The following is a 24,596-nucleotide window of genomic DNA, read 5'->3' as shown; positions in this document are numbered from 1 at the left end:
ATGTGCATTATGAATTTGCAGAAGTCTAAGGGGGTTGCTCAAACTCAATAGGCCATGGGGTGTCTTTTAAGAAGCATCTCTTGAAACAGGTGTTCTGTGGCTCTGACTCTGGGCTTTGTGCGGGTATGTTGTGTTTAGTGGTTGTAGGCAGCACTGTCGTGGGTGTGGAAGGCTTGTTGCTGGCCGAGGGAGGGTCGTGTCTGGAGGGAGGTGAGCTCTGAAAGCTGCTTGAGTTGATGGGGCTGGGAGATCACGAGTCAGTGCTAACCCGCTAACCTGATTACTTGCTCCCAGCAGGCACCGTAGGATCTCCCGATGGGGCGGCTTCTCTCTGTACTCATGTTCCCAGTGAGCTGCCTGATCCTGTTGTGGGTGGCCCGCTCTGGTAAGTCACCCCCCGTCAGTCATCTGTTCCTTCCTTCATTCAGCAGACCTTTGGATTGTTTCCGCACCAGGCCCCCAGGATAATCAGAGAACAACACAAAGATTGGAGGAGACTGCATGACAGTGGGAGGGGACAGCTGATGACAGATGCTTCTAATATTAAGGAGATTCTAAAGATCCTTAGGGGCTTCCCTGATAGCTCAGCTGGTAAATAATCCACCTGCAATGCAGGAGACCCCAGTTCGATTCCTGGGTCAGGAAGATCCGCTGGAGAAGGGATAGGCTACCCACTTTAGTATTAAGAGTCTGCCTGCAATAAATACCCAGGTTCTATCCCTGGGTTGGGATGATCCCCTGGAGAAGGGAGAGGCTACCTTAGAAGGTGATGTTGCTGTTGTTCAGTCACTAAGTTGTGTCTGACTTTGCAACCCGAGGGACTGCAGCATGCCAGGCTCCACTGTCTCCCAGAGTTTTGCTCAGATTCATTCAGAAGATGATGGCGAAAGACAGAATAGGACAGATGAGGCAGGACTCAGAATGCTGGCTGGAGGGGGAGGACTGTGATTTGAAGATGGAAGGGAGGTTCAGGAAGGGAGGGGACATGGGTATACCCATGGCTGATTCTTTTTGATGTATGACAGAAAACCACAAAATTCTGTAAGCAATTGTCCTTCAATTTAAAAACTAAAAAATAAAATAAAGTGCCTGGAGTCGCAGTGGAGCACAAATGTGAAGGAAATGGGGAGCCGGGCACACGTCCAAGTTAGGAGCGTGCTCAGTGGCAGCCCCAAGCCCAGAGCCTGCCTGGAGTGTTGGAGAGACCAAACGATGCAGAGATGCAGACGTAGGGGAGTCAGTGAACAGGAGGAGGGAAGAGGTGAAGACAACTAAGTAAACGGGGGCCCAAGCGGGGTGGGAGCTGGGAGGCAGGGAGGAGGCACCGTGAGATGGGTGGGGCCGTGAGATGGGTGGGGCCGTGAGATGGGTGGGGCCGTGAGATGGGTGGGGCCTGTGAGATGGGTGGGGCCCTGAGATGGGTGGGGCCGGGACCGGCAGGGCAGAGGGGGCGGGCATTGGCATTTGGATCCATCTGAAGGTAGATCTGAAGGCAGATTGGAATTGAAGTGAGAGAGACAGATAGCAAGAATGACTCCAGTATTTCTAACCTGAGTGACTGGGAGGGACACAGTTATCATTGATGAGATGCAGAGGATACTTGTAGTGGGCGGGGAATCAGGAGTTAGTTTTGGACATGAGATGAGTTTGGGGTATTTATTAGACATTTATGACTCTTCTTGGGCTTCCCTCGTGGCTCAGTGTTAAAGAATCCACCTGCCAGTGCAGAAGATACGGGTTTGATCCCTGGGCTGGAAAGATCCCCTGGAGGAGGAAATGGCAACCCACTCCAGTATTCTCGCCTGGGAAATCCTAAGGACAGAGAAGCCTGGTGGGCTACAGTCTGTGGGGTCGCAAGAGAGTCTGACATGACTTAACGACTAAACAGCAGCAAGATTCTCCTTAATGTGGTAACTCCTTTATCCAGCGAACAAACACAAGTTGTTGTGAGCTGGGAGGGGCCTGGTACTAAGCGTGGGAGCCGAAAGGCACCTGGTGGCCGGGTATGGCCGCCCAGAGCAGGGCAATAGCTCCCTGATGATTTGGCAAACCCAGCATTCATCTGGCTGGGTTCAGATTCCAGCTCTGCCAACAAACTCGCTGGAAGAAGTCCCCCAAGCCTCTCATCCGGTCCTTCAGCATTGGCCCAAGCCAGAGGACAAGGCGTCTGGATGACAAGGCCATGAGGGTCAGCCTCCTGAGCACAGAGAGGGCTGGGGAATAGATGGGGGGCAGGGAGCAAGTCAGTGGAAAATAGTGCCTCCCCCAACCCACACCATGGGACAGATGCCTGTGGTGGTGGGGTAGCAATCCCCAGACTGACATGTTTTTCCTTTAATTCAGCCATGGGCGGGTCACTGAGTTTGCATATGATAAAAGTGCATTTGGTCTGTCCCCACTGATGGACCCTGTACCAGAGGGTATTTCTTCAGCTGCAGGCATCATCCCAGTGCTAGCTGGGAAACTCCCGGAGCCCGGTCCTGGCCCCCGCTCTGTAGGGACTGTGCCTGTGACAGTGGTTTCATTGTTGTGTGTGGGCTGGTTTCTGACTCATCCCTCTTGGTTGTCGGGCTCCAGCTGCTCAGAGGTCTCCTGTGTCTCCCCAGGGAGCATGAGGGTCCTTCAGGATCCCACCTGCTTCTCCGACTACATCAGCATCTCCACCTGTGAGTGGGAGATGGCCGGGCCCACCAACTGCAGAGCCGAGCTCCACCTGTCCTACCAGCTGAATTTTTACTACTCTGAGTAAGCCTGGGCTGGAGCTGGGAGTTGGGGAGGGTTTGCCTTGGAGTTCACCTGGCCTAGGTGGTGCCCTGGAATGCATGTGCTAAATTCAGCTCTTGGGGGCTTGACTGGGCACCATAGAGACGAGGCACCCTGGGGTGCAGGGTAAGAGGCAATGAGTGCATTGTGGGGCTCCAGGCTCAATGTCACCAAGGCACCTGGCAGGTGGATGTGGTGGAATTCTGGACTAGATCAGAGGTTATCAAACATTTTTGTCTCAGGATTCTCTTGAATGCTTAAGAATTAGCGAGGACCCCAACAGCTTTAGTCTGACATCAGCTGTTGTTGCTATTCAGCCACTAAGTCGTGTCCAACACTTTGAGACCCGCATGGACTGCAGCGTCAGGCTTCCCTATCCTTAACTATCTCCCAGAGTTTGCTCAAACTCATGTCCATTGAGTCAGTGATGCCATCCAACCATCTCATCCTCTGTCACCCCTTTCTCTTCCTGCCCTCAGTCTTTCCCAGCATCAGGGTCTTTTCCACTGAGTTGGCTCTTTGTATCATGTGGCCAAAGTATTGGAGCTTCAGCTTCATCATCAGTCCTTCCAATAGATAAAGCCTGGGTAACTTACATCTATTGATATTTTCCGTATTAGAAATTAAAACAGAAAATTTAAATCCCAAGAGCCAACCAGGTCACATTCAACAGGCTGTCAGAGCAACAACATCGCCACAGATGATGTAGCCTCTGGAAAATCGCACTCTAAGCTTGTGAGAGAAAACCAGTGGAAATGATGGCTGATGTCAGAGTATTACTATGAAAACTGTTAGACCCAGTGGAACCCCAGACCACACTTTGAGAACTTCCAGGCTAGACCATTGTTTAGGGGTGCGGTGTTAGTGATAGAGCTCACTGCAGTGATTGGTGGACCATGGAACTTGGAATGTTTTTCCAATTCACTGGTTCACTGGGATATCCCATGGTACACAGGGCTAACTGTTGTTGCACGTGGTACCCAGGACATGACCTAGTACACAAGGCATACAGTTACGGAGCACGGTGGAATATACAGCATACCCTATGTGGGCTACTGAGTACACCCAATGTGGCTACCCAATTTGGGCTACCAACTGTGCTTCTGTATGCACACTGGCTTAGACTGGGGATCTGCAAACTGCCCCATGGGTCACATCTGGCCCACCACCCATGTTTTTAAATAAAGTTTTATTGACACACATCCATCCCTATTTGTTTATGTATTGTCTATGGCTGGGGCTTTTTTGTGCTGTATCAGCAGAGTTGTATAGTTGGGACAGAAAGGCTATGTCACGCAAAGCCACAAATATTTAGTATCTGGTCCATTACAGAAAACATTTGCCAGCTGCTGGCCTAACCCATGAGATGTGGGGTTGGCTATTTTGGGTGACACGTTAGGATTAGGCTGTGGGGCACAGGGTATGTGCCCGGGCTGGACTGTGTGACCAGAGAGGCGCTAGGACACACACATGTCGTTACAAATTCTTTCATGCCATGGGTTCTTCCCTTTCAGTGGCTTTCAGGGTCCAAGCCTGGGGACAGGGGTGGATAAAAGTCCACAGTGGATGTGATGAGGAGCTGTGGGCAGCAGGGAGGTGTTCCCAGGCCATTGTCCCCACCACACCCCAGCTACTGTGATCCCAAGTCCCCAGATCTGGTCCTTGATGCAGGGTGACCAGGAAGCTGGAAGGGCCTGAGGTTCCTTGAGGTGTGTCCCGGGGTCGCCAGTGAGTCACATGCCCAGCCTAATGCAACATCTGTGTTTGCAGAAAGAACACATGTGTCCCCGAGAACAGAGGAGGTGTCGGGGGTGCAGTGTGCGCATGCCATATGCAGATAGATAACCCGGTCAGAGAAGACATCTACCAGCTGGACCTGTGGGCCGGGGGGCAGCTGCTGTGGAACAGCTCCTTCAAGCCCAGCGAGCATGGTGAGTGGGGCGGGGCCAGGGGTGGGGCGGGGCTGCAGGTGTTCCTGCAATGTGCTGGGCAGGCTTCATTCCCGGGAGAGGGCCATCCAAGCAGCCTCCTACCTTTTCCCAAACACCATGGGGTTCTTGCCTCTTTCTGGGCCTCAGTCCTCCCATCTTTGAAATGGAGTTGGGCTCAAGAGTACATCAGGCCCCGTTCAGTTCAGATATTTCAACCTTCAGAATTTAAGTGCCCAGATCAACGTGTTGAATGAGGTATGTTTGGTGGAAGGCATGCTTGCTGCAGGTCAGAAACTGAATTGGGAACCATCCTTCCACCCTCTGTCGACTATTCAGCTGCTGCTTCTTTAGACAGTGTAGACCATGGGAGGCTGCCCTTATCCTGATACCCAGAGTTCCCATAGGAATCCCTGGAGAGCGTGCTGGAGTGTAGTAACAGGAGTTTAAAACACCATTAATTACTGTGTGACCTTGGGCAAGCCGTGTTACCTCTCTGAGCCTTGGTTTCTCAAAGACAGTTATTACCCCTATTTTGCAATTGAGAAGGAAAAAAGCACATAGTTCAGAAAAGGCAAGTAACCTGCCTAAGGTCACACAGCTATTAAGTGATAGAGGCAGTATTCTCACAGAGCACACAGTCTTCGCCACTACATCAGCAATTCCTGAAGGGATTTCTCATACCCAGGGTGGGGTGGGGGTGATTTAAATTGGCCTATGAATGAATCTATCAATTAAAATAATTTTTACACATGCATATTGATTTTAGGGGCTTCTCTCATAGCTCAATTGGTTAAGAATCCACCTGCAATGCAGGAGACCCCAGTTCAATTTCTGGGTCAGGAAGATCCACTGGAGAAAGGATAGGCTACCCACTCTAGTATTCTTGGGCTTCGCTTGTGGCTCAGCTGGTAAAGAATCCTCCTGCATTTTGAGAGACCTGGATTTGATCCCTGGGTTCAATCCCTGGGTTGGGAAGATCCCCTGGAGAAGGGAAAGACTACCCACTTTAATATTCTGGCCTGGAGAATTCCATGGACTGTATAGTCCATGGGGTTGAAACGAGTTGACACGACTGAGTGAGTTTTAATGCTCACTACGTACCTGTGATCTCATGGGTATGATCATTTTAAAAGAGATGAAGGTTTAAAACACAAAAATCAAAATAAAGAAAAGTGCTTAGTAAATAATACAGTACACAGATGTGGCCAGAAGTATGAAGGATCAAAGTGGAAAAGCCAGAGTTCGGGTTGCTTGGCTTATCCACTTTGTATTCACTGTGAAAAGGTAGTTAATAGCCACTGAAGTGCTCAGTGGCCATCCCTGGTGGCTCAGCGGTAAAGAACCTGCCTGCCAGTATAGGAGACACAGGTTCGATCCCCGGGTAGGGAAGATATTCTGGAGAAGGAAATGGCAACTCACTTCAGTATTCTTGCCTGGGAAATCCCATGAACAGTGGAGCCTGGTGGGCTACAGTCCATGGGGTAGCAAAAAGAGTGTGACATGACTTAACACCTAAACAAGAAGAACAATCAGTGCTCAGTAGGATTTTAGCAACATGAGAATCGGGTATACGGTTGTAATTCTCTGTTATGACTAAATCGATGTGGTTTCCCATTGATGTGCTGCGGAGGTGGTGGTGACTGAGGCTCTAAACTGTCTACGTGCCTGCGTGGGCCCACCTCCTCCCGTCGCCCTACCCAGCCCCTCACCAGCCACTCCTTCTCCACAGTGAAACCGCTGGCCCCCAGAAACCTCACGGTTCACGCCGACATCTCCCACACGTGGCTGCTGACGTGGAACAACCCGTACCCTTCTGATAACCTCCTGTGCTCCGAGCTTACCTACCTGGTCAACGTCTCAAATGAAAACGACCCCACGGATGTGAGTTGGCGCCCCGCGGGGTTTCTCTGTGACCGCTTGGGACTCGGGTGGGTGGGGACTCAGACTCTGGGGTGTGAGATGGGGAGAGCAGCCCCCATCCGGATGTGGCTGGTCGTGGCTCTGTTCGGGGACCAGTCTTTCCACATCTCCAGGCCCCTGATGCCCAGTGTGTAGACAGGGAGTTTATTTTCAGACATGGCTCCTCATCTGTAAAGGAAGAGCTGTGGACCACATCTGTTTCCCAGGCGGGGGGCACTTGAGATTTTAGGCAATACTCTAAACACACTTAAATGACTGAATCTCAGGGCGAGATGTTCACTCCCTCCTGACACTGACTGTCAAGAGTCGCTTCTCAGCTGAGCTTTTTTTTTTAAGAAGATTTTTTATTTATTTATTTGACATTTGAACTAAATCTGTACTTTAGTTAATAATGCTGCATCACAGGTTAATTTCCTTTTTTTTTTTAACAACATAGTATTTAAATCCTCAGAATTGGATTAGAAGTTTCAAGCCTCATTCAAATACTTTTTTAAAGCACTATGAATAATAAACTGTCTAGACTTTCATCAGTAATACTAGATACCAAAATACATGGAACTATGATCAAAGTTTTGAATGAATATAAATTAGAAATTTGTCAGCTGAGCTTCTTTGTAACAGAGAGAAGGGCCTGCAGGCTGAGCCTTCCCTCAGAAAGCATGGACAGCCATAATTCAATGCCGTTGCATGGCCCTGATTGCATTTCCTTTACGAGATGCCCATGGTATCTTGGTACTTGCCCCCAGTCACAGCAGTGGCAGAGGGGTTCTGTTTTATTTATTTATTTTTATTTGTGATGTTCCTTTTGAAAAGAATGTATTTGGAGCCAGAGATCAAATGGCCAGCATCTGTTGGATCATCGAAAAAGCAAGTGAGTTCCAGAAAAACATCTACTTTTGCTGTACTGACTACACCAAAGCCTTTGACTGTGTGGATCACGACAAACTGTGGAAAATTCTTCAAGAGATGGGAATACCAGACCACCTGCCCCACCTCCTGAGAAATCTGTATGCAGGTCAGGAAGCAATAGTTAGAACTGGACATGGAACAACAGACTGGTTCCAAATCAGGAAAGGAGTATGTCAAGGCTGTATATTGTCACCCTGCTTATTTAACTTCTATGCAGAGTACACCATGTGAAATGCTGGGCTGGATGAAGCACAAGTTGGAATTAAGATTGCTGGGAGAAATATCAATAACCTCAGGTATGCAGATGACACCACCCTTATGGCAGAAAGCGAAGAAGAACTAAAGAGCCTCTTAATGAAAGTGAAAGAGGAGAGTGAAAAATTTGGCTTAAAACTCAACATTCAGAAAACTAAAATCATGGCATCCAGTACCATCACTTCATGGTGAATAGATGGGGAAACAATGGAAACAGTGACAGACTTTATTTTCTTGGGCTCCAAAATCACTGCAGATGATGACTGCAGCCATGAAATAACAAGACGCTTGCTCCTTGGCAGAAAAGCTATGACCAACCTAGACAGCATATTAAAAAGCAGAGACATTACTTTGCCAACAAAGGTCCGTCTAGTCAAAGCTATGGTTTTTCCAGTAATCATGTATGGATGTGAGAGTTGGAATACAAAGAAAGCTGAGTACCGAAGAATTGATGCTTTTGAACTGTGGTGTTGGAGAAGACTCTTGAGAGTCTCTTGGACTGCAAGGAGATCCAACCAGTCCATCCTAAAGGAAATCAGTCCTGAATATTCATTGGAAGGACTAATACTGAAATTGAAACTCCAGCACTTTGGCCACCTGATGCAAAGAGCTGACTCATTTGAAAAGACCCTGATGCTGGGAAAGATTGAAGGTGGGAAGAGAAGGGGATGACAGAGGATGAGATGGTTGGATGGCATCACTGACTCAATGGACATGAGTTTGGGTAAACTGTGAGAGTTGGTGATGGACAGGGAAGCCTGGCATGCTGCAGTCCCTGGGGTCACAGAGTCAGACACAACTGAGCGACTGAACTGACCTGAACTGATTGACATTCTGGGGCTTCCCAGGTGGCACCTAGTGATAAAGAACCTGCCTGCCAATGCAGGAGACATAAGAGACGTGGGTTCAGTCCCTAGGTGGTGAAGATCCTCTAGAGGAGGGCATGGCAACCCACTCCAGCATTCTTGTCTGGAGAATCCCATGGACAGAGGAGCCTTGTGGGCTACAGTCCACAGTGTCGCAAAGAGCTGGACAAGACTGAAGTGACTTAGCACGCACAGCACACATTGACATTTTTAAAACAGGGAGAGTTGATATGTAGGAAACCATCAAATAATCTCAGGGCTATACAATGGATGGCTGAGGCCCCCTCTATTTTAGGTGCAGGTTGGGGTGGAGGCCACTGGAAGCCGCTCAGGTTTTCACCTCAGATATTCCCATTGGAAGGACGACATCTGAACGCCAGGGGCCCTGGCGCCCCATGGAGCCAGGTTCCAATACCTTCCCTGCCACTTGCTGCATGATCTTGAGTTTCTTGCTCACCCTCCTCTTGCCTCGGTTTCCCCATCTGTAACTTGGCGCTAACAAGAGCACCCAACCCCGCAGGGCTCTGGAGAGCACAAAGTGGGTGACACAGACAGGCGCCCCTGCCTGGCACGACAACGTCATAAACGTCATCTTCCTTTTCCCCTGAAAGCCTCGGACCTCAGAATCCCACCCATCTCGTCCTCCTGGACCCTGGTCTGTAACTATTCAGGGTCTGCTGGGGACCAGGCCTCATGTCCCGGAAGCCAGTCTGGCCTGACCTTGTCTGCCGCCAAGAGGCCCCAGACGTCTTAAGCTGCCACATCAGCTCTGTTCCTGCTTCCTCTCTTTCTGGCCAAGCTGGTGGGGTGGTGGGTGTTGATTTACATCTCTCAGGTGTGGTTTTCCTCCTTGGCACTGGGCCAGGATGTGGGGCAGTAACAGGAAGGGTAGTCGGGCTCACACTGGAGAGGTTCAGAGCAGTTGGGAAGAGGGCCTGACATAGACGCCAGAGAAGGAGACAGTTTGGTCAGTAAATCCCCTTCCAATTCCTGGAACTGTGAGGGCTTAGCTCAGGGGATGGGCCAGAGGGGAGAAAAGGGTACCACCTATGGAGTCCAAAGGAAGGTCATGTGTTTGCCCGTCACGGTTGGATCCAGGATCCTGGAGTCTCCATCATTTGGTCCTGCCTTATTCTGTGTTGGCTTCATTTTTATTTATTTATTTGTAAACAATGCCGCTGCAGGCAGGCCTTCTCCAGTTGCGGCGCGTGGGGGCTACTCTGTAGCTGCGGCGCTCGAGTGCAGTAGCTTCTCTTGTTGCAGAGCACAGGCTCCAGGCATGGGGGCCTCAGTAGCTGGGTGTTTGGGCTCCGTAGTCGTGGCTTGCAGGCTCTAGAGCACAGTACTCAGTAGTTGTGGTGCCCAGGCTTAGCTGCTCCACAGGCATGTGGGATCTTCCCAGACCGGGGATTGAATCCATGTCCTCTGCGCTGACAGGCTATTTCTTCACCACTGAGCCACCAGGGAAGCCCTGGCTTCATTTTTTTTTTTTTAATAATTTCATTTATTTATTGTTTTTGGCTGTGCTGCGTCTTCTGCTGCCCAGGCTTTCTCTGGCTGTGGGGAGCGAGGGCTGTTCCCTAGGCGTAGTGCCCGGCTTCTCACTGCGGTGGCTTCTCTTGTTTCAGAACACAGGCTCTAGGCCTCTCAGGCTTTAGCAGTTGTGGTGAGCAGGCTCTAGAGCACAGGCTCAGTAGTTGCTGCCTGTGGGCTTAATTGCTCTGCAGCACGTGGGATCTTCCCAGATCAGGGATCAAACGCATGTCTCCTGCATTGGCAGACAAATTCTTACCGCTGAGCCAGCAGGGAAGGCCTTAGCCTCATTTTTAAGCAGGCTGTTTGCTCACATAGAGCCCAATATGCCCAATAGAAGCTCCGGCCTTAAAGCCACGGTGGGAAAAGTTCTTCCCTCCAGATAGCCTCAGTAAAAGTCGTGGGGCCAGTGATCAGCTACCTGCCTGGGACCACATGCCAATCTCTGAACCTGTCACAGGCTGTAGGCAGGAGGGGGATGCTGAGGCAGTGTTCACACTGGCCAGGGGAGGATTACATTCCCCCCTCTGGAGCAGGTCAGGTCAACCCCACCCAGACCAGATGGGCCGAGAATGAGGGAGGGGTGGCTCCTCAAAGGAAGTTCTGAGGAACGGGGAACAGAGACTGGGCTGGCTGAAATGCAGCTGGGTTTGGGACCTGGCACCAGACTCCAGCCAGTGGACAGAATCGGTCAATGTGCCTGGGCTGTGGCTTAGTGGTCATGTAGGTGCTCGGGGTTGCCCCAGGCCTCAGAATTCCATTTCCTGCTTCTTTTGTTGGTGGGGCAGAAGCTAATGAGACATCTTCCCCCATCTTTCTCTTCCCAAGGACAAAGCTGGGCCGGCAAGAATTCCCCTCATTGGTCATTGGCCAGAGATGGTCACATGCTCCTCTCTAACCAATCACAGGCTAGGGAATGAAATAGCCATGATTGGTTTGGACCAATGAGCATTAACCCTGGAACTGGAGACAGAGGCTTACCTACCCTGAGCTTTGAGTACTTGACCCCAATGGTATAGATGCTGGGTAGGTGTCTAGCTGTGTTTGTGACAGTACTACAGACACCAGCTGTGGCTCAGACTGGTGGGATCAATTCTAAAAATATTAGAAACTCAGTGTGGAATTCGGGAGATGGAGCTACTCCTTATCCTGGATGATTTCTGGAAAAGATTCTGTAATGGAGTTTTGGCTTGGGCATTGAAGGATGTATAGGAGTTCTCTAGTGAGAGGATAGGCCAGGTAGAAGGCTTGGAGGTATGAAAATTCATGGTATATCTGAGGATTATGGGGCTGTGGGAGTGTATACAGTGAAAAGGCAGAAAATGAGACCTCAAGCCTACCAAGGGCCGTGAATGCCATGTTCATGATCATTTCTTGAGTGCCTACTATGTGCCAGGCATGATGTGTATTGTGACTAATGGCTGGGAAAGCCCTGCAGGTGGAGAAGTGTTTGTCTCTCCATTTAGTGACGAGGGCATTGAGGCTTGGAGAGGTGGAATGACTCACCCAGAGTCCCAACATTGGAAATGGCCAAGCTGGCATTCGAAGCCAGGATTTAAACTCCAGAGCCTGTGCTATTTTCCCCTTCCCTGGGATCCTTTGCTCCGAACAGTCTCCTGAACACCTGGCCCTTTTGTTAAAAAAAGCCAAGTGTACCACAAGTAGTTCCTTGGAAGCTCGATCTCTTTTTTGTTTCTTAGTAAAACATTTCTCAATTCCCTACTCCTCTCTAGAGTGTATGATTCCTTCTGTGAACCAGCTCCAGCTGCTGCTTCCTGTTCTCTGCAATTTAGAAAGAAAGGGACACTGACAGTGAGAGTGCCCTTCTCTCCCTGCCCTGGGTCTCCTCCTGCCACCTCCACCCCGTCCCCAGCTTCCCTGGAAAGTTCCAGCTGCCCTCCGGTTTCTCCAGCAGGCTGTTAGGACTTTGCTTCCCTTTTGTGTACAACCTCCCCTCGGCTCACTTTACACCAGACCATGTGGCGCTAGTGGTAAAGAACTCCCCTGCCAGTGCAGGAGATGTAAGAGACGCAGGTTCTATCCCTGGGTCGGGAGGATCCCCTGGAGGAGGGCATGGCAACCCACTCCAGTGTTCTTGCCTGGAGAATCCCATTGACAGAGGAGCCTGGCAGGCTACAGTCCATAGGAGCTCAGAGAGTTGGACACAACTGAGCAAGCAAACATTATAATATTACTGCAAACACGACTGCTTTGAACAGCACATATTTATTGCCCCAGAGTTTCTGGGGGTCAGGAGCCTGGGCATGGCTTAGCTGGGTCTCTCAAGGGTGCACACACATGAGTTGGCTGGGGGATTCCTTCTGAGCTCCTGTGACATGGGCAGCATTCAGTTTCTCGTGGGCTTGGAACTGAGAGCCTCAGGTTCTTGCTAGCCTTTAGCAGGAGGCTGCCCTAAACTTCCCTGGTGACCTTTTCTAAGCCAGAGTCTCCTGGCAGGTTGGAGTTACAGTCTTCCATAATGGAATCACATCCATGTGGTCCCTGCGTATTCATCACCTTTGCCATATTCTGTTGGTTCAGAATAAGTCACGTGCCCCCCACCCCCCACCCCAGGCAAGAAGGGGAGAGGGGACCGAAGGACCCAAGGATGTGACATGAGGTGAGGCTCACGGGGCCGGCTCAGAGTCTGTGTGCCACCATCACTAAGCCTTCTCCCTTTCTGTTTTTAGCGTCAAAGCCAACAGACAACACGTGCTAGTCTTCATCCTGCCCTTTTCACTTAAGGGCAGATCTTGGAAGTTCTTTCTCATTGAGGGGCTTGGTTGGATGGGGCTGAGATGATGGGCCATTGATTCTGGGCTTGACTGGGGAGGCTCTAGAGTGGCCCTTGAAGGAGAGAGAGGCACGCAGTGACCCTGTCTGTGCTCAGAAAGATCACTCTTGTGCTCCCTGCATGCCTGGCCCAGCTTGAAGTACTGACCTGTATTAACCCACTTAATCCTCAGAACAGCCCTGGGAGGACGGCACTTTTATTATCGCCATTTTGCAGAAGAAGACATCAAGGCCCAGAGAGGTTATGTCACTTATCCGAGGTCACACAGCCAGAAAGTGGCAGTAGGAACTCTTACCTTCATTTTACAGATGAGGAAATTAAAACTCAGAATCGTTCATCAGCTTGCCTCAGTAACATCAAATGGCTAATCAATGAGGGGTGCGGGGGGTAGGGAAAGAGCCGGTTCCGTGACCCATTTTGCTTGACTCTGGTCACTGTCGTGAAGCCGGCAGAGGCCTAGAGTTGGAGGAGTAACCAAATACCCAGGCTGGTGGCTCTGCAGCACTGTGGGGTCAGCGAAGGGCAGCAGCCCGGGAGGGAGCTGGTCCTGCCCTCCCCCCAAGCAGATGCACTGACAGCTCCCCTTCTCCCACCAGGTCAGAATCTATAACGTGACCTACGTGGGGCCCACCCTCCGTGTCGCGGCCAGCACCCTAAAGTCTGGAGCTTCCTACAGCGCACGGGTGAAGGCCTGGGCTCAGAGCTACAACAGCACCTGGAGCGAGTGGAGCCCCAGCATCAAGTGGCTTAACTGTGAGTACCCTACCGGAAGTCCTGAGCAGTTAGCATCTCTCTCTGTCTCTGGTTTTTGGGGGGTTTTGTGAGTGTATGTGTGTGGGTTTTCTTTTCTTTTTTTTGGCCTTACCTCACGGCTTGCAGGATCTGTTTCCCCACCAGGGCCCAGTGATTGAACTCGGGTCACTCTATTGAAAGCTTGGAATCCTAACCACTAGGCAACCAGGGAACTCTCAGCAATTAGCATCTCTGCTCCCCACTTTCATTCTGGGGCCACTTACAGCCCAATATCTGGTTTCCATATCATAAGATGCCTCTAACTGCAGTAACAGAATTTCCAACTGATGCGGTCTACCAGTCCGGGTGTGGGGTAGGTTACAGTGAGAAACCCACAGGTTTCACAGCTTAACACTGTAGGAGTGCATTTCTTGCTCAGGTAACAGTTTGACATGAACTTTGCTGATCGCCAGCTGGTTTTCCTCCCTGTGGCTCCACCATTTTCTAGGACAAAGATTCTTAGCCTTTCTGTATCATGGACAGTCCAGCGAAGCCTGTGGACCTCATCTCGGTATTTTTTAGAGTATAGTTGAGTCACAATATTGTGTTAGCTTCAGGTGCACAGCAAAGTGATTAATTATACATACTCATATACCTACTCTTTTTCAGGTTTTTTTTTCCCATATAGGTTGTTAATGAGAACTGAGTATAGTTCCCCCTATGCTATATAATAGGTCCTTGTTGATTATCTCTTTTACTCAAAGTAGTGTGCATATGGCCAGTCCCAATCTCTCAGTTCATCCCTCTCCCCACACCCCTCTCCCCCTTGACAACCACAAGCCAGGATATTTTTAAATGTATGAAATAAAGTACAGAGGATTTCAGTGGAAACCTAATTGTATTGGAATGTGATTATAAAAAGATTTTTAAATATATTTGCTATCTAAGAATATAGGCTTCTTTAATAACACATTAAAAATAGAATCTAGTGGTAGTTCTCATAGATACTGTCATTTCAAAGTAGATGAGCTTAAAGGATGTTTCATGGTACTCCTGCCATTGGGTGATAAGAGAATACCTGTGATTTCTGATGGGTCCTGAGTGACTGATGCTGCCATCACTGTAGCTTGCTCTCTCCATTCCTAATGGGAGGAAACGCCAGGTTTCAGAAGTTAGTGAAGGCTTCCCTGGTGGTTCATTGGTGAAGAATCTGCCTACCAATGCAGGAGACACAGGCTCAGTCCCTGATCTGGGAAGATCCCACATGCCGTGGAGCAGTTAAGCCCCTCCACCACAGCTACTGAGTCTGAGCTCTAGAGCCCAGGAGCCGCAACCACTGAAGCCTGCGTACCCTACAGCCTGTGCTCCGCCACGAGAGAAGCCGCCGCAATCAGAAGCCTGTGCCGTGCAACTGAAGAGTGGCTCCACTCCCTCCCACTAGAGAAAACCACGTGCAGCAACGAAGACCCAATACAGCCATAAATAAATCAATGAATAAAATTATATAAGAACGTTAGTGAAAATAAAGCTATCATTTCTTTCCCGTCAAAGCTCCCAGACCCCTAAATTCTAATGGCAACCATGTTGGAAGTCCCCAAGTGAAGAATCCCTGCTCTAGGGCCCTGCCATCATCCGAATCCAGCCAGCAGAAAGGGAATGAGAGTGGGGAGATCACAGCTGCTTCTTAAAAGCCTCAGCAAGAAGGGACACACATCACTTCCTCTCAAGTTCTATTGGTGGAACTGGTCACATGGCCACACCTAGCTGCAAGAGGTTCTGGGAAATGTAGTCCTCATCTGGTACTCTGTTCCCCTAAACAACACTTTGTGACTTTTTCTGTAAAGATATTGAATTATCTCACATAAAATGAAGCCTTACAGGGGAATTCCCCAGCTGTCCAGTGTTTACGATTCTGTGCTTCTACTGCTGAGAGCCCTTGTTCATTCCCAGGTCAGGGAACTAAGATCCCACAAGCTGCACTACATGGCCAATAGAAAGGAAAACAAAAAAAAAGAGGTTTAGCCAATGAATATTGCTGCTCAGTGACGTTACTCCAGAGTCTTGTCTTTCCCTCTGCCATCCCTAGCATGGTGGCATTTTGTCCTTACCTACTATCACCTCATGGCCCCAGGTTGTCTGCTGCAAACATCCTCATGTCCCAGCCCCAAAGGGAATGGAAGGCTGCCACAAGGAGAACATCTCGTGCACCTTTTATCAGGAAGCAAAAACCTTTCCAGTCCTGGTGGACTTCCCCTTGCATCTCATCAGCCAGGACCGTCACATGGCCTTTCCCAACCGCAAGCGAGGCAGGGAATTCAAATGCCTGGAAAGGGGAGTAGTTTGGGCCCATGATTGGCCCAAACCTCAGGGTGGGCACTTCACAGCCTGGCAAAGAAGAAGGGGAGACAGCTGTAGGGTGGGGGAGGCTGCCCAAGGCATCATCTGAACAATGGGGAGAAGGAAGGGCTGTTGTGAACGCTCACTAAAGGAAGAGTTCTTCAAAGTGCTAGGTATAATGGTGAGTGGCAGGTACCCCACCCCAACCCATCTCACGCCCCTCTCAGCATCACTCATCCTGTTCCATCGATGCCTCTTGACCGTCTGTCTCCAGCTCTGGGCTGTAGGCCCTGTGAGTGGTGCCTGCTCCGTGTCTATGCCCCCATTGTCCAGCATAGCACCAGGCACATAGTAAGTGCTTGGGAAAGTTTTATCAAATTGATTTTCCCCTTTGACCTGAAGAAGTGAAGGGAAATAGATTGTGTGGGGGCAGATACCATGTGCTGGACACTCATTCATTACTTCCACAAATATTTCTTGAACTCCTACTACGTATTAGACACCAGCCCAGTGCTAGATGCCGAGGGATCAGTGGTGAACAAAATAGACAAGAATCCCTGTTTTTGTGGAACTGACATTTTGGAAAGGGAGACAGAAAATAAACGAGTAAACAAAAATATAAATGAGATCTAGCTCTAGTAAGTCCGAGAAGGAAATAAAGCAGGGAAAAGGGATGGGAGAAGGTAACCTTAGAGAAGGGGTGGGGAGAACTTTCTGGACCTGGCAGTGAACAAGGAGAGGGGCGCCAGCTCTGTGCACGGACATGCAGGCCCTGCTTCACGTGTATATTAAATCGTAGAAGCCTCACAACAATGAGTTAAGTAGTTATTAATCCCGTTGTACAGATGAGGAAACCGAGGCACAGAGTGGGTGAGCCTCTTGTCCTGGGTTGCCAGAAAATCCCTGACAGAGTCAGGCTTTGAACTGAGGGCATCCAACTCCAAGTCTCTGCACTAGACTTCAGGGCTTCAGGAAAGAGAGGAAGTTCAGGATCCTGAGGTGGCCCTGAGCTTTGGGAGAGCAGGGGACAGCAAGGAGTCCAGGGTGGCGGGGGCTCGGAGCGGGGAGTAGGAGCTGCTGCAGCAGCCAGCTCACACAGCGTCTTGGAGGGTCCCAGGGCCCCGGTCTCCTTCTCTGGGAGGTGGAGACCAGCTGGATGTGGCGCACTGAAGGCTCATGACTTCCCTCCGCTTCCAGACTACGGGGAGACCTGGGAGCAGCGCCTCCAGCTGGGCGTCGGCATCTCGTGCGTCATCGTCCTGGCGGTGTGCGTGTCCTGCTACATCAGCATCATCAAGTGAGTCCTGGGCTCCCGCGCCGCGCGCTGCCGTGCCAGCCACCATGGAGTGTGGAGTGTGCAGGAATTTCCCCTCTCATCTGACAGCTTGCAGCCCTATCACTCAATGATAGATACTTACTGAGCAGCTACTATATGCAAGGCACTGAACGGACAGGGAGACCCTGTGTCCTTGGGGAGGCAGAAGATGCCACGCCAGCAAGTAACCATGGCTGTTTCCCATAGTGACCCTTGCACTGGAGGAATCAAGCCAAGATGAGCTGGGGGATATTCCAGGGGTGCCAGGGTGGGTCCCTCTGAGGGGTGATGGCCTGACGGTGGGATGGAGCTGGCAGGGGACAGGGTCTTCCTTTGGCAGAAGGGAGATGGATCATACCCAGGATCATACCCCAGACATTTGAAGGCAGGTGGTAATAGACAGGAATTCTAGACGATTGCCCTGCAGAATCAGGAGACCTGGGTTTGGATCCTGGCCTTGGCACTTGGTAACTGTATGACCAAGTTTCTGAACCTCTGTTCAGCCTTGGGTCCCTATTTCATCAGTCCTGAGAGTCCTAAGGGAGTCCTGGAGCCCTGGGTGCAAGGAGCCTTGTCTCCAATGAGCATGAGCCCTAGGAATGTGGAATCTCAGAGCCTCAGTCCTCCCACCTCTGAAATGGGACTAATGGGCCCAAGCTGACCACATAAGGAAGGGCGATGGTGGAGGGCTGATGGTGAGTGAGTATCCGCGGTCTGCCAGGCGCACAGTAGGTGTGCAGGGAACGCAAGGTCCCTTCTCCACGTCTGTCGCTGATACCTCTGAGCCCCCTGGGCTGGTCTTTCCCCTTCTCTGAGCCTCAGTTTCCCCATCGTCTGTCCTCTCCACCCGCCACTCTCTGTATTCTAGTTCTTCAACCTCCCTGCTGTTCTTTGAACCCCCAACCCAAGCAAGTTCTTCCCTCCACTCCTTTGCACTCGCTGTGCTCTCTGCCCGGAAAGCCCTTTCCCCAGGCATTGCTGAGACCCGCACCTCCGCCATCTTCAGTTGCCTCTCGGAAGCCACCTCCTCAGAGAAGCCTTCCTGGATCACACTCTCTGTTCCTCTCTAGTCCCTTACGGCCTTTATTTTCATTCCCGGCAATTCTTGTCAGGAATGAATGATGTCATGTAGTCATTTCCGCATCTGTTTGCCTGCCTCCGTCTTCTAGAAGGTCAGCTCTGTGAAGGCAGGTGCTTCTGTCTATCTTGTCCCCTGAAGCCTGGCACAGTGAGTGTTACATAGGAGGTGCTCAGTAAATAGGTGGTAACTGACTGAGTGGAGTGCTGGAGGCTACTCCAGAGGCAATCTGAGAAGACTCCTGCCCAGCTCTGACCCAGGAAGGGAGGAGGAATCCCTCGGCCTCTCCGGCCATGCCAGACTTCTGGGCACTTAGTCCTCCGCTGCTCCGGAGGAAAGGTTGTTGAAAGGGAAACCCAGGATTCTCTCTCTCCATCTTGTGTGTGTTGGGCTCAGCTGCTCAGTGGTGTCCGACTCTGTGACCCCATAGTCTAGCCCACCAGTCTCTTCTGTCCGTGGGATTCTCCCGGCAAGAATACTGGAGTGGGTGGCCATTTCCTCCCCTAGGGGATCTTCCCGACCCAAGGATCGAACCCACCTCTCCTGTGGTTCCTACATCGGCAGGCAGATTCTTTACTACTCACGCCACCTGGGAAGTCCCTCTGCTGCTTGGGTCTCCCCTAATTCCCAGGGACTTGCTCCCTCTGGGGCGGAGGCGGCCGCATCAGGAACTCCACTCTGGGTAGCAAAGTGCTGGACCCGAACCCAGCTCTAATGCCCCCCAGCTGTCACTTCACCTCCCCAGGCCTCAGTCTCCTCCTCTGTAGAGTGGGATTAGCGGTAGAACCTGTTTCACGGGGTGAGGGTGAGGGAGCCAAAAATCTACCAGCATGATCTCTGAGCCCTAATAAGTCTGGGTGACTATGAATCTTTTTTATGGGAAGAACATCAACCTGTTAGTGATTCTCAGGGACCAACAACTTGTCCTTTCTTTTTTAGGATTAAGAAAGAATGGTGGGACCAAATTCCCAACCCAGCCCACAGCCCCCTTGTGGCTGTTGTCATCCAGGATTCTCAGGTAGGAAAAGGGGTGGGTGAGGACGCTTTGGGTCGTGTGTATCGGGAAACACATTTCAAGACATGTGGGGTATTAGGGGTATCTCTTGACTTTGCGGGTTGCACGTGGGCGGTCAGGAAGATTTCAGGGTAGGTTGAGTCAACAGCTAGAGGCTTTCACTCCCCTTCCTTTGGCTTCCATGAGGGTTCTTTCAGCTCGGGCAGCGGGGTCCTCTGGAATTGGATTTCTTTCTTTGTTGTTGTTGTTCTGAGGTCTCTGAGGTCCTCTGCATATCGTCTCCTAGGGAGGTACCTGCCCCATGTAGGACAGGAGGTCACAAGGAGTTGAAGAGGGAACAAGTTTTCCGTTTCTTCCTCTTAAGAGCAGGAAGCTGCCCCCGAAGCACCAGCAAATTCTCATTGACTTGAATTACATCACAGCCTCTTTCATAAACCACTCCCCTGTAAGGAGTGGGAATACTCCTTACCGTAGGACCATCCAGATGGACATTCCTGAGCTAGGAGTGTGGCCAGCTTCCCCAGTGCGATGGCCGCATGGAATTTGCCTGAGCACCATCAGGGTTCTCTAGGAAGGGCCGCTGGTGAGGGGTGCAAGTCCTGTCTAGAACAGAAAGTCTGTCAGTTTTCCAGGGACCCTGAGGCAGTCTCTGGAGTCCAGCAGGGCTGGCTTTGAACTCTCACTGTCGCTATCTGCAGGGTAGACTTAACAAGCTGCTTAACTTCTCTGAGCCTCAGTTCCTTCATGTGGGTTATAGTAGTGGTTATAACAGGGCTGAGGTTGGAATTCACTGAGACAATTCACAGGAAGTGAATATTATAGCACATAGTGTCATTTTCATATCGGTTAGCTCTTGCTGTATAACAAATCATCCCCAAATTTAGAAATTTTGATGATGTCAAGTCTCCTCAAGGCAAACAAGCTCTGAGCATCGCTGGGTGCCAGGCTGGGTGGGAAGGCCTCTCTGCTCTGTGTCATTGGCTGTCTCCGTGTTTTAGGTGTCACTGTGGGGGAAGCGGTCTCGAGGCCAGGAACCAGCCAAGTGCCCGTATGTATATGAACTTAGATTATAGCCTATGTAGGATTTGGAAGGGGCTGGAATTAGGGTGGGGGGCCCCATCTTGAAACTGGAGTCACACCCCCCTTGATGTCTGCCTTTCCTTCCTGGGTGTTCAGCACTTGTCCTGTGACACTGGGTTTTGAGGGGTGGCAGGGGGAGGGGTGGTCTGAGTAGGTCAACTGCCAACTGAGCCCCCTGAGTTTCATTGGTTGGGGGGGTGGTCAGTGAACCCCTTTGGGATGCCCAGTCTGTCCTGAGCAAGGCTGATGGTGGTAACAAGCAAGGCAGCGGTGCGTGCATGCTTACTAAGTTGCTTCAGTTGTGTCCGACTCTTTGCGACCCTGTGGACTAAACTGTAGCCCACCAGGCTCCTCTGTCCAAGGGACTCTCCAGGCAAGAATACTGGAGTGCGTTGCCTTGCCCTCCTCCAGGGGATCTTCCTGACACAGGGATCGAACCCACATCTCTGATGTCTCCTGCACTGGCAGGCGGGTTCTTTACCACTGTCGCCACCTGGGGAGTTGATTAGAGGTCAGACAAGAAATCCTGGCAAGGCTTTACTAGAGCCCCTGCTGCAGTGGGGAGCAGGGGTGGAGAACAAGCAACAGGTTCCCTTGCTCACTACCCAGGGATGGGCGAATTGGTTCATTATACAGGGTGAGGGTGGGGGTGTGTCCAGGGCTTGGGCTGGAGAGGTGGCATAGGTGTTTTGCCTGATTCTCTGGTGGTGTGGTGTGCAGGGGGCATGCACAGAACCCTGCCTTTGTTCCTGACACCATTTTTGCTCCCAACTCTTCAAAAGTGGCAGTTGAGGTTTGGGGTCTTTTTGTACCTTTTGTCCATCGCTTGCCCCAGCTGCAGCACACACACAGTTATTTTTACTTCCATTTAGTTTCTTAACATTTTGCTGCTCAAGGAGAGGTTTGTTCCAGTGCAGCAGTGCAGCAAAGTGTCCCAGGTCCCAGCCTGTCTCAACATCAGTTCAGGGTGATTTTGAGCTGGGCTTTGAAGGGTGAATAGGAGTTTTTCAAGAGGAGAAAGTGAACTCTGATTAAACTTTGTTTTTGTAGACACTGGAAGACTTGTCTCGCCAAGCTCCTGCCCTGTTTACTGGAGCATGGCATGGAAAGGGATGAAGACTTCTCTAAGGCTGCTAGAAATGGGCCTTCCCAGGGTCCTGGGAAAGTAGCATGGTGCCCCGTGGAGGTCAGCAAGACGATCCTCCGGCCAGAGAGCATCAGCGTGGTGCGGTGTGTGGAGCTGTTTGAGGCCCAAGTGGAGAAGGAAGAAGAGGAAGTAGAGGAAGATAAAGGGAGCTTCTGCCCGTCACCTGAGAACAGCAGGGGCCTCTTCCAGGAGGGCAGAGAGGACATCGCGGCCCGGCTGACAGAGAGCCTGTTCCTGCACCTTCTCAGAGATGAGACTGGGGGCTTTAGTCCACAAGGTGTGGAGTCCTGCCTTCATCCCCCTTTAGAAAATGCGAATGCTCAGAGGCCCTGGGCCGAGTTCCCAAGGGTGGGGCCCCAGGAGGCATCCTCTGAGGACAAGGAACAGCCTCTGAGCCCAGAGTCAAGTCCTCCGGCCACTGCAACCCAGAACCCAGCCAGCCTGCCTCTCCCAGAGACGCCCGCCGTCATCTCAGACAACCCCGCTTACCGCAGCTTCAGCACCTTCTTGAGCCAGTCCTCGGGCCCTGGAGAGCTTGACTCGGACCCACAGCTGGCCGAATGCCTGGGGGAGGTGGACCCCGACATCCCCACCACCCCCCAGCCAGAACCGGAAACCTGGGAGCAGATCCTGCGTCAGAGGGTCCTCCAGCACAGGGCGGCCCCCGGCCCCGCCTCGGCCCCTAGCAGCGGCTACCGGGAATTTGTGCAGGCGGTGAAGGAGGGCGGCGCCCAGGATAGCGGGCTGGCCGGCTTCGGGCCCCCTGAAGAGGCCGGCTACAAGGCCTTCTCCAGCTTGCTTGCCAGCAGTGACAGCTGCCCTGCAACTTCTGGGGTTGAGCCCAGCAGCGGGGAAGGGGGCTACAAACCCTTCCAGAGCCTCGCTTCTGCCTGCCCCGGGACCCCTTCCCCCATTCCCATCCCCCTGTTCACTTTTGGCCTGGACCTGGAACCGCCTCACAGTCCTCAGGACTCAGAGTGGCCTGAGTTGGAGCCAGCGGTCAAGGGAGACGATGGACAGAAACCCTTCTTCGCCCCGGTGCCAGCCACAGACCCTCTCAGGGATGACCTGGGCAACGGCATCGTCTACTCAGCCCTCACCTGCCACCTGTGTGGCCATCTGAAGCAGTGCCACAGCCAGGAGGAAGCTGGCAAGGCTCAAATTGTGGCCAGCCCCTGCTGCGGCTGCTGCTGTGGGGACAGGTCCTCGCCTCTGCTGAGTCCGCTGAAGGTCCCGGACTCCCCGCCCCAGGGAGCTCCACTGGAGGCCAGCCTCTCTGCGGCCTCCCTAGCACCCTTGGGTGTTTCAGAAGAGGGGAAGTGCCCTCTGTTCAATGCCCCCAGCCATGCCCAGAGCTCAGGCCAGGCTCCTGCAGTGCTCTCCCCAGGGCCCACGTGCATGGACGCTTCCTAGGTGCATGCCTGCTCCTTGCTGACGTCTACAGGAGAGAGGGGGCCTTAATCAGGCCTGTGAAATGCCTCCCCCTGGAAGGCCACCAGGCTGGCAGAGTTCCAGAAGACTCTGGGAACTCTGGAGTGAAGTTGTCAGATGCTGGGTCTACAGGGACCGGGCGCCCCCAGCTCCCTTCGCTGGCCCCGGCTCACCACCTCCCATGGGAGTGGGGGGCTCCAGGCAGCTGTGCCCACAGAGGCACCTGCAGTCATCTGGAGATTCCCTGGGCAGCTTGGCTTGTGCACGAGCTGTTGGCCACTTCATCAGTTCACAGCTGCGCCAGCAGACGGTCCCTGTCATACTCAAGGCATATTCTGTCACTCTGCTATCCAGTTCTTGCCCAGACTCTGGAGTAGCTACCACCATCTCTCTAGATTGGATGCTGAGCCTAGAAACTCACCAAGCCAACAGGGGAATTGACTTGGGAGGCCTTGGGAAATTGAGGTCCAAGAAGGGTGGTTATCTGCCCAGAGATGTCTGTTCATTCAACAGAAGTTGACACTGGGGGCAAGGTCTGAGCTGCAGAGGGGTGATTAATTAAGCGGAGTTAACCAAGGACATGATAAATTGTGATTTCTGAGACGTGACAGCTTGTGGCCAGCTTCCCACGCAAGGCTGGGATTCCTGTTAAGCATTGGATCCCCAGAGAAGAGGCATGCCTGGGGACCTTGGGGCAGGCGTGTGCCCCCGGGGATGCAGTTGCTGGCATCACTGCTTCAGAAGGTGTGGCTCAGGTCCCCTGATCCAGCGAGCTGGGGCGACCAAGATGCCAACACCAGGCACATCACCCACACATCAACTCCCACCTCAGGTTGAAGAATGCTTGTTTGTATGCATCTCAAAAATTATTTCATCACTTGGTGTTTGTGTTTGCTGAGGAGGGTGGAATGGGAAGAGACGCAGTTTTGTATAAATAAAGGTTCTTTATCTCTTTCCCCTCCCCCCCACCATTTATTAAACAAACATCCTGCCAAGCATCCTTGAGACTGTTTTATCTCTATTAGCTCACAGAATCTTTCCATCCAGAGGAACTGAGACCAGCCCAAGAGGTTAAGTAACTTGCTGTCTCTGCTTGGGTTTCTCTGAGACCAGGATTCAAGTGAAGTTCACTGAAATAGGAGGTGATCCCAGGAAGCCCTGCTTGGAGAATGGGGAAGGGAGCGGGGAAGGGCAGGAAGCAATAGAGGTGTTATCACAGAGAGTGTGAAGCGCAGGCAACAGCTGCTTCAGCCGCTGGGAGCTTCAGAAAGCCAGGCACAGCGCATGCCTCGAGGTGGGGAGCTGGGCTGTTTATCCACACACTCCCATCTGTCCTAGGTTGAAGGCTGTGTCCAGGGGCATTAACTCCCCAGCACTTCCAGCTGCTCCAGGAAAAAACGTCCAGGTTGAGAGCAGGGGGCTGTTTGAGCGGCCTCTGGCACAGGGAGGAGATGTGGGCAGGGCTGCACTGGCAGCTGCTACTTTGCCAA

The 24,596-nt window shown here is 51.7% G+C and overlaps 1 protein-coding gene across 10 annotated transcripts in view; it reads left to right on the top strand.

The window, feature by feature from the left end:
- Nucleotides 1–24,093, top strand: part of IL4R (interleukin 4 receptor) — a 50,004-nt gene extending 25,911 nt beyond the window's left edge. For 4 of the 10 annotated variants that reach the window (XM_052656079.1, XM_052656072.1, XM_052656094.1 and 1 more), the window contains 9 exons: nt 298–385; nt 2,607–2,745; nt 4,534–4,694; nt 6,424–6,575; nt 13,568–13,724; nt 17,238–17,337; nt 19,373–19,451; nt 20,447–20,496; nt 21,579–24,093. In XM_052656079.1, coding sequence (XP_052512039.1) covers nt 316–385; nt 2,607–2,745; nt 4,534–4,694; nt 6,424–6,575; nt 13,568–13,724; nt 17,238–17,337; nt 19,373–19,451; nt 20,447–20,496; nt 21,579–23,088 — 2,418 coding nt within the window. In that variant the 5' untranslated portion in view covers nt 298–315 and the 3' untranslated portion in view covers nt 23,089–24,093. Of the gene's footprint in view, nt 1–294; nt 386–2,577; nt 2,746–4,533; nt 4,695–6,423; nt 6,576–13,567; nt 13,725–17,237; nt 17,338–19,372; nt 19,452–20,446; nt 20,497–21,578 lie in introns of all 10 variants that reach the window. The other 6 variants (XM_052656027.1, XM_052656035.1, XM_052656045.1 and 3 more) reach the window with 3 other exon arrangements.
- Nucleotides 24,094–24,596: the final 503 nt, after the last annotated feature.

Source organism: Budorcas taxicolor, chromosome 2 (genome assembly GCF_023091745.1).
Source record: "Budorcas taxicolor isolate Tak-1 chromosome 2, Takin1.1, whole genome shotgun sequence".
Lineage (NCBI taxonomy): Eukaryota > Metazoa > Chordata > Mammalia > Artiodactyla > Bovidae > Budorcas > Budorcas taxicolor.
This window is presented reverse-complemented; position numbering and strand designations above follow the sequence as displayed.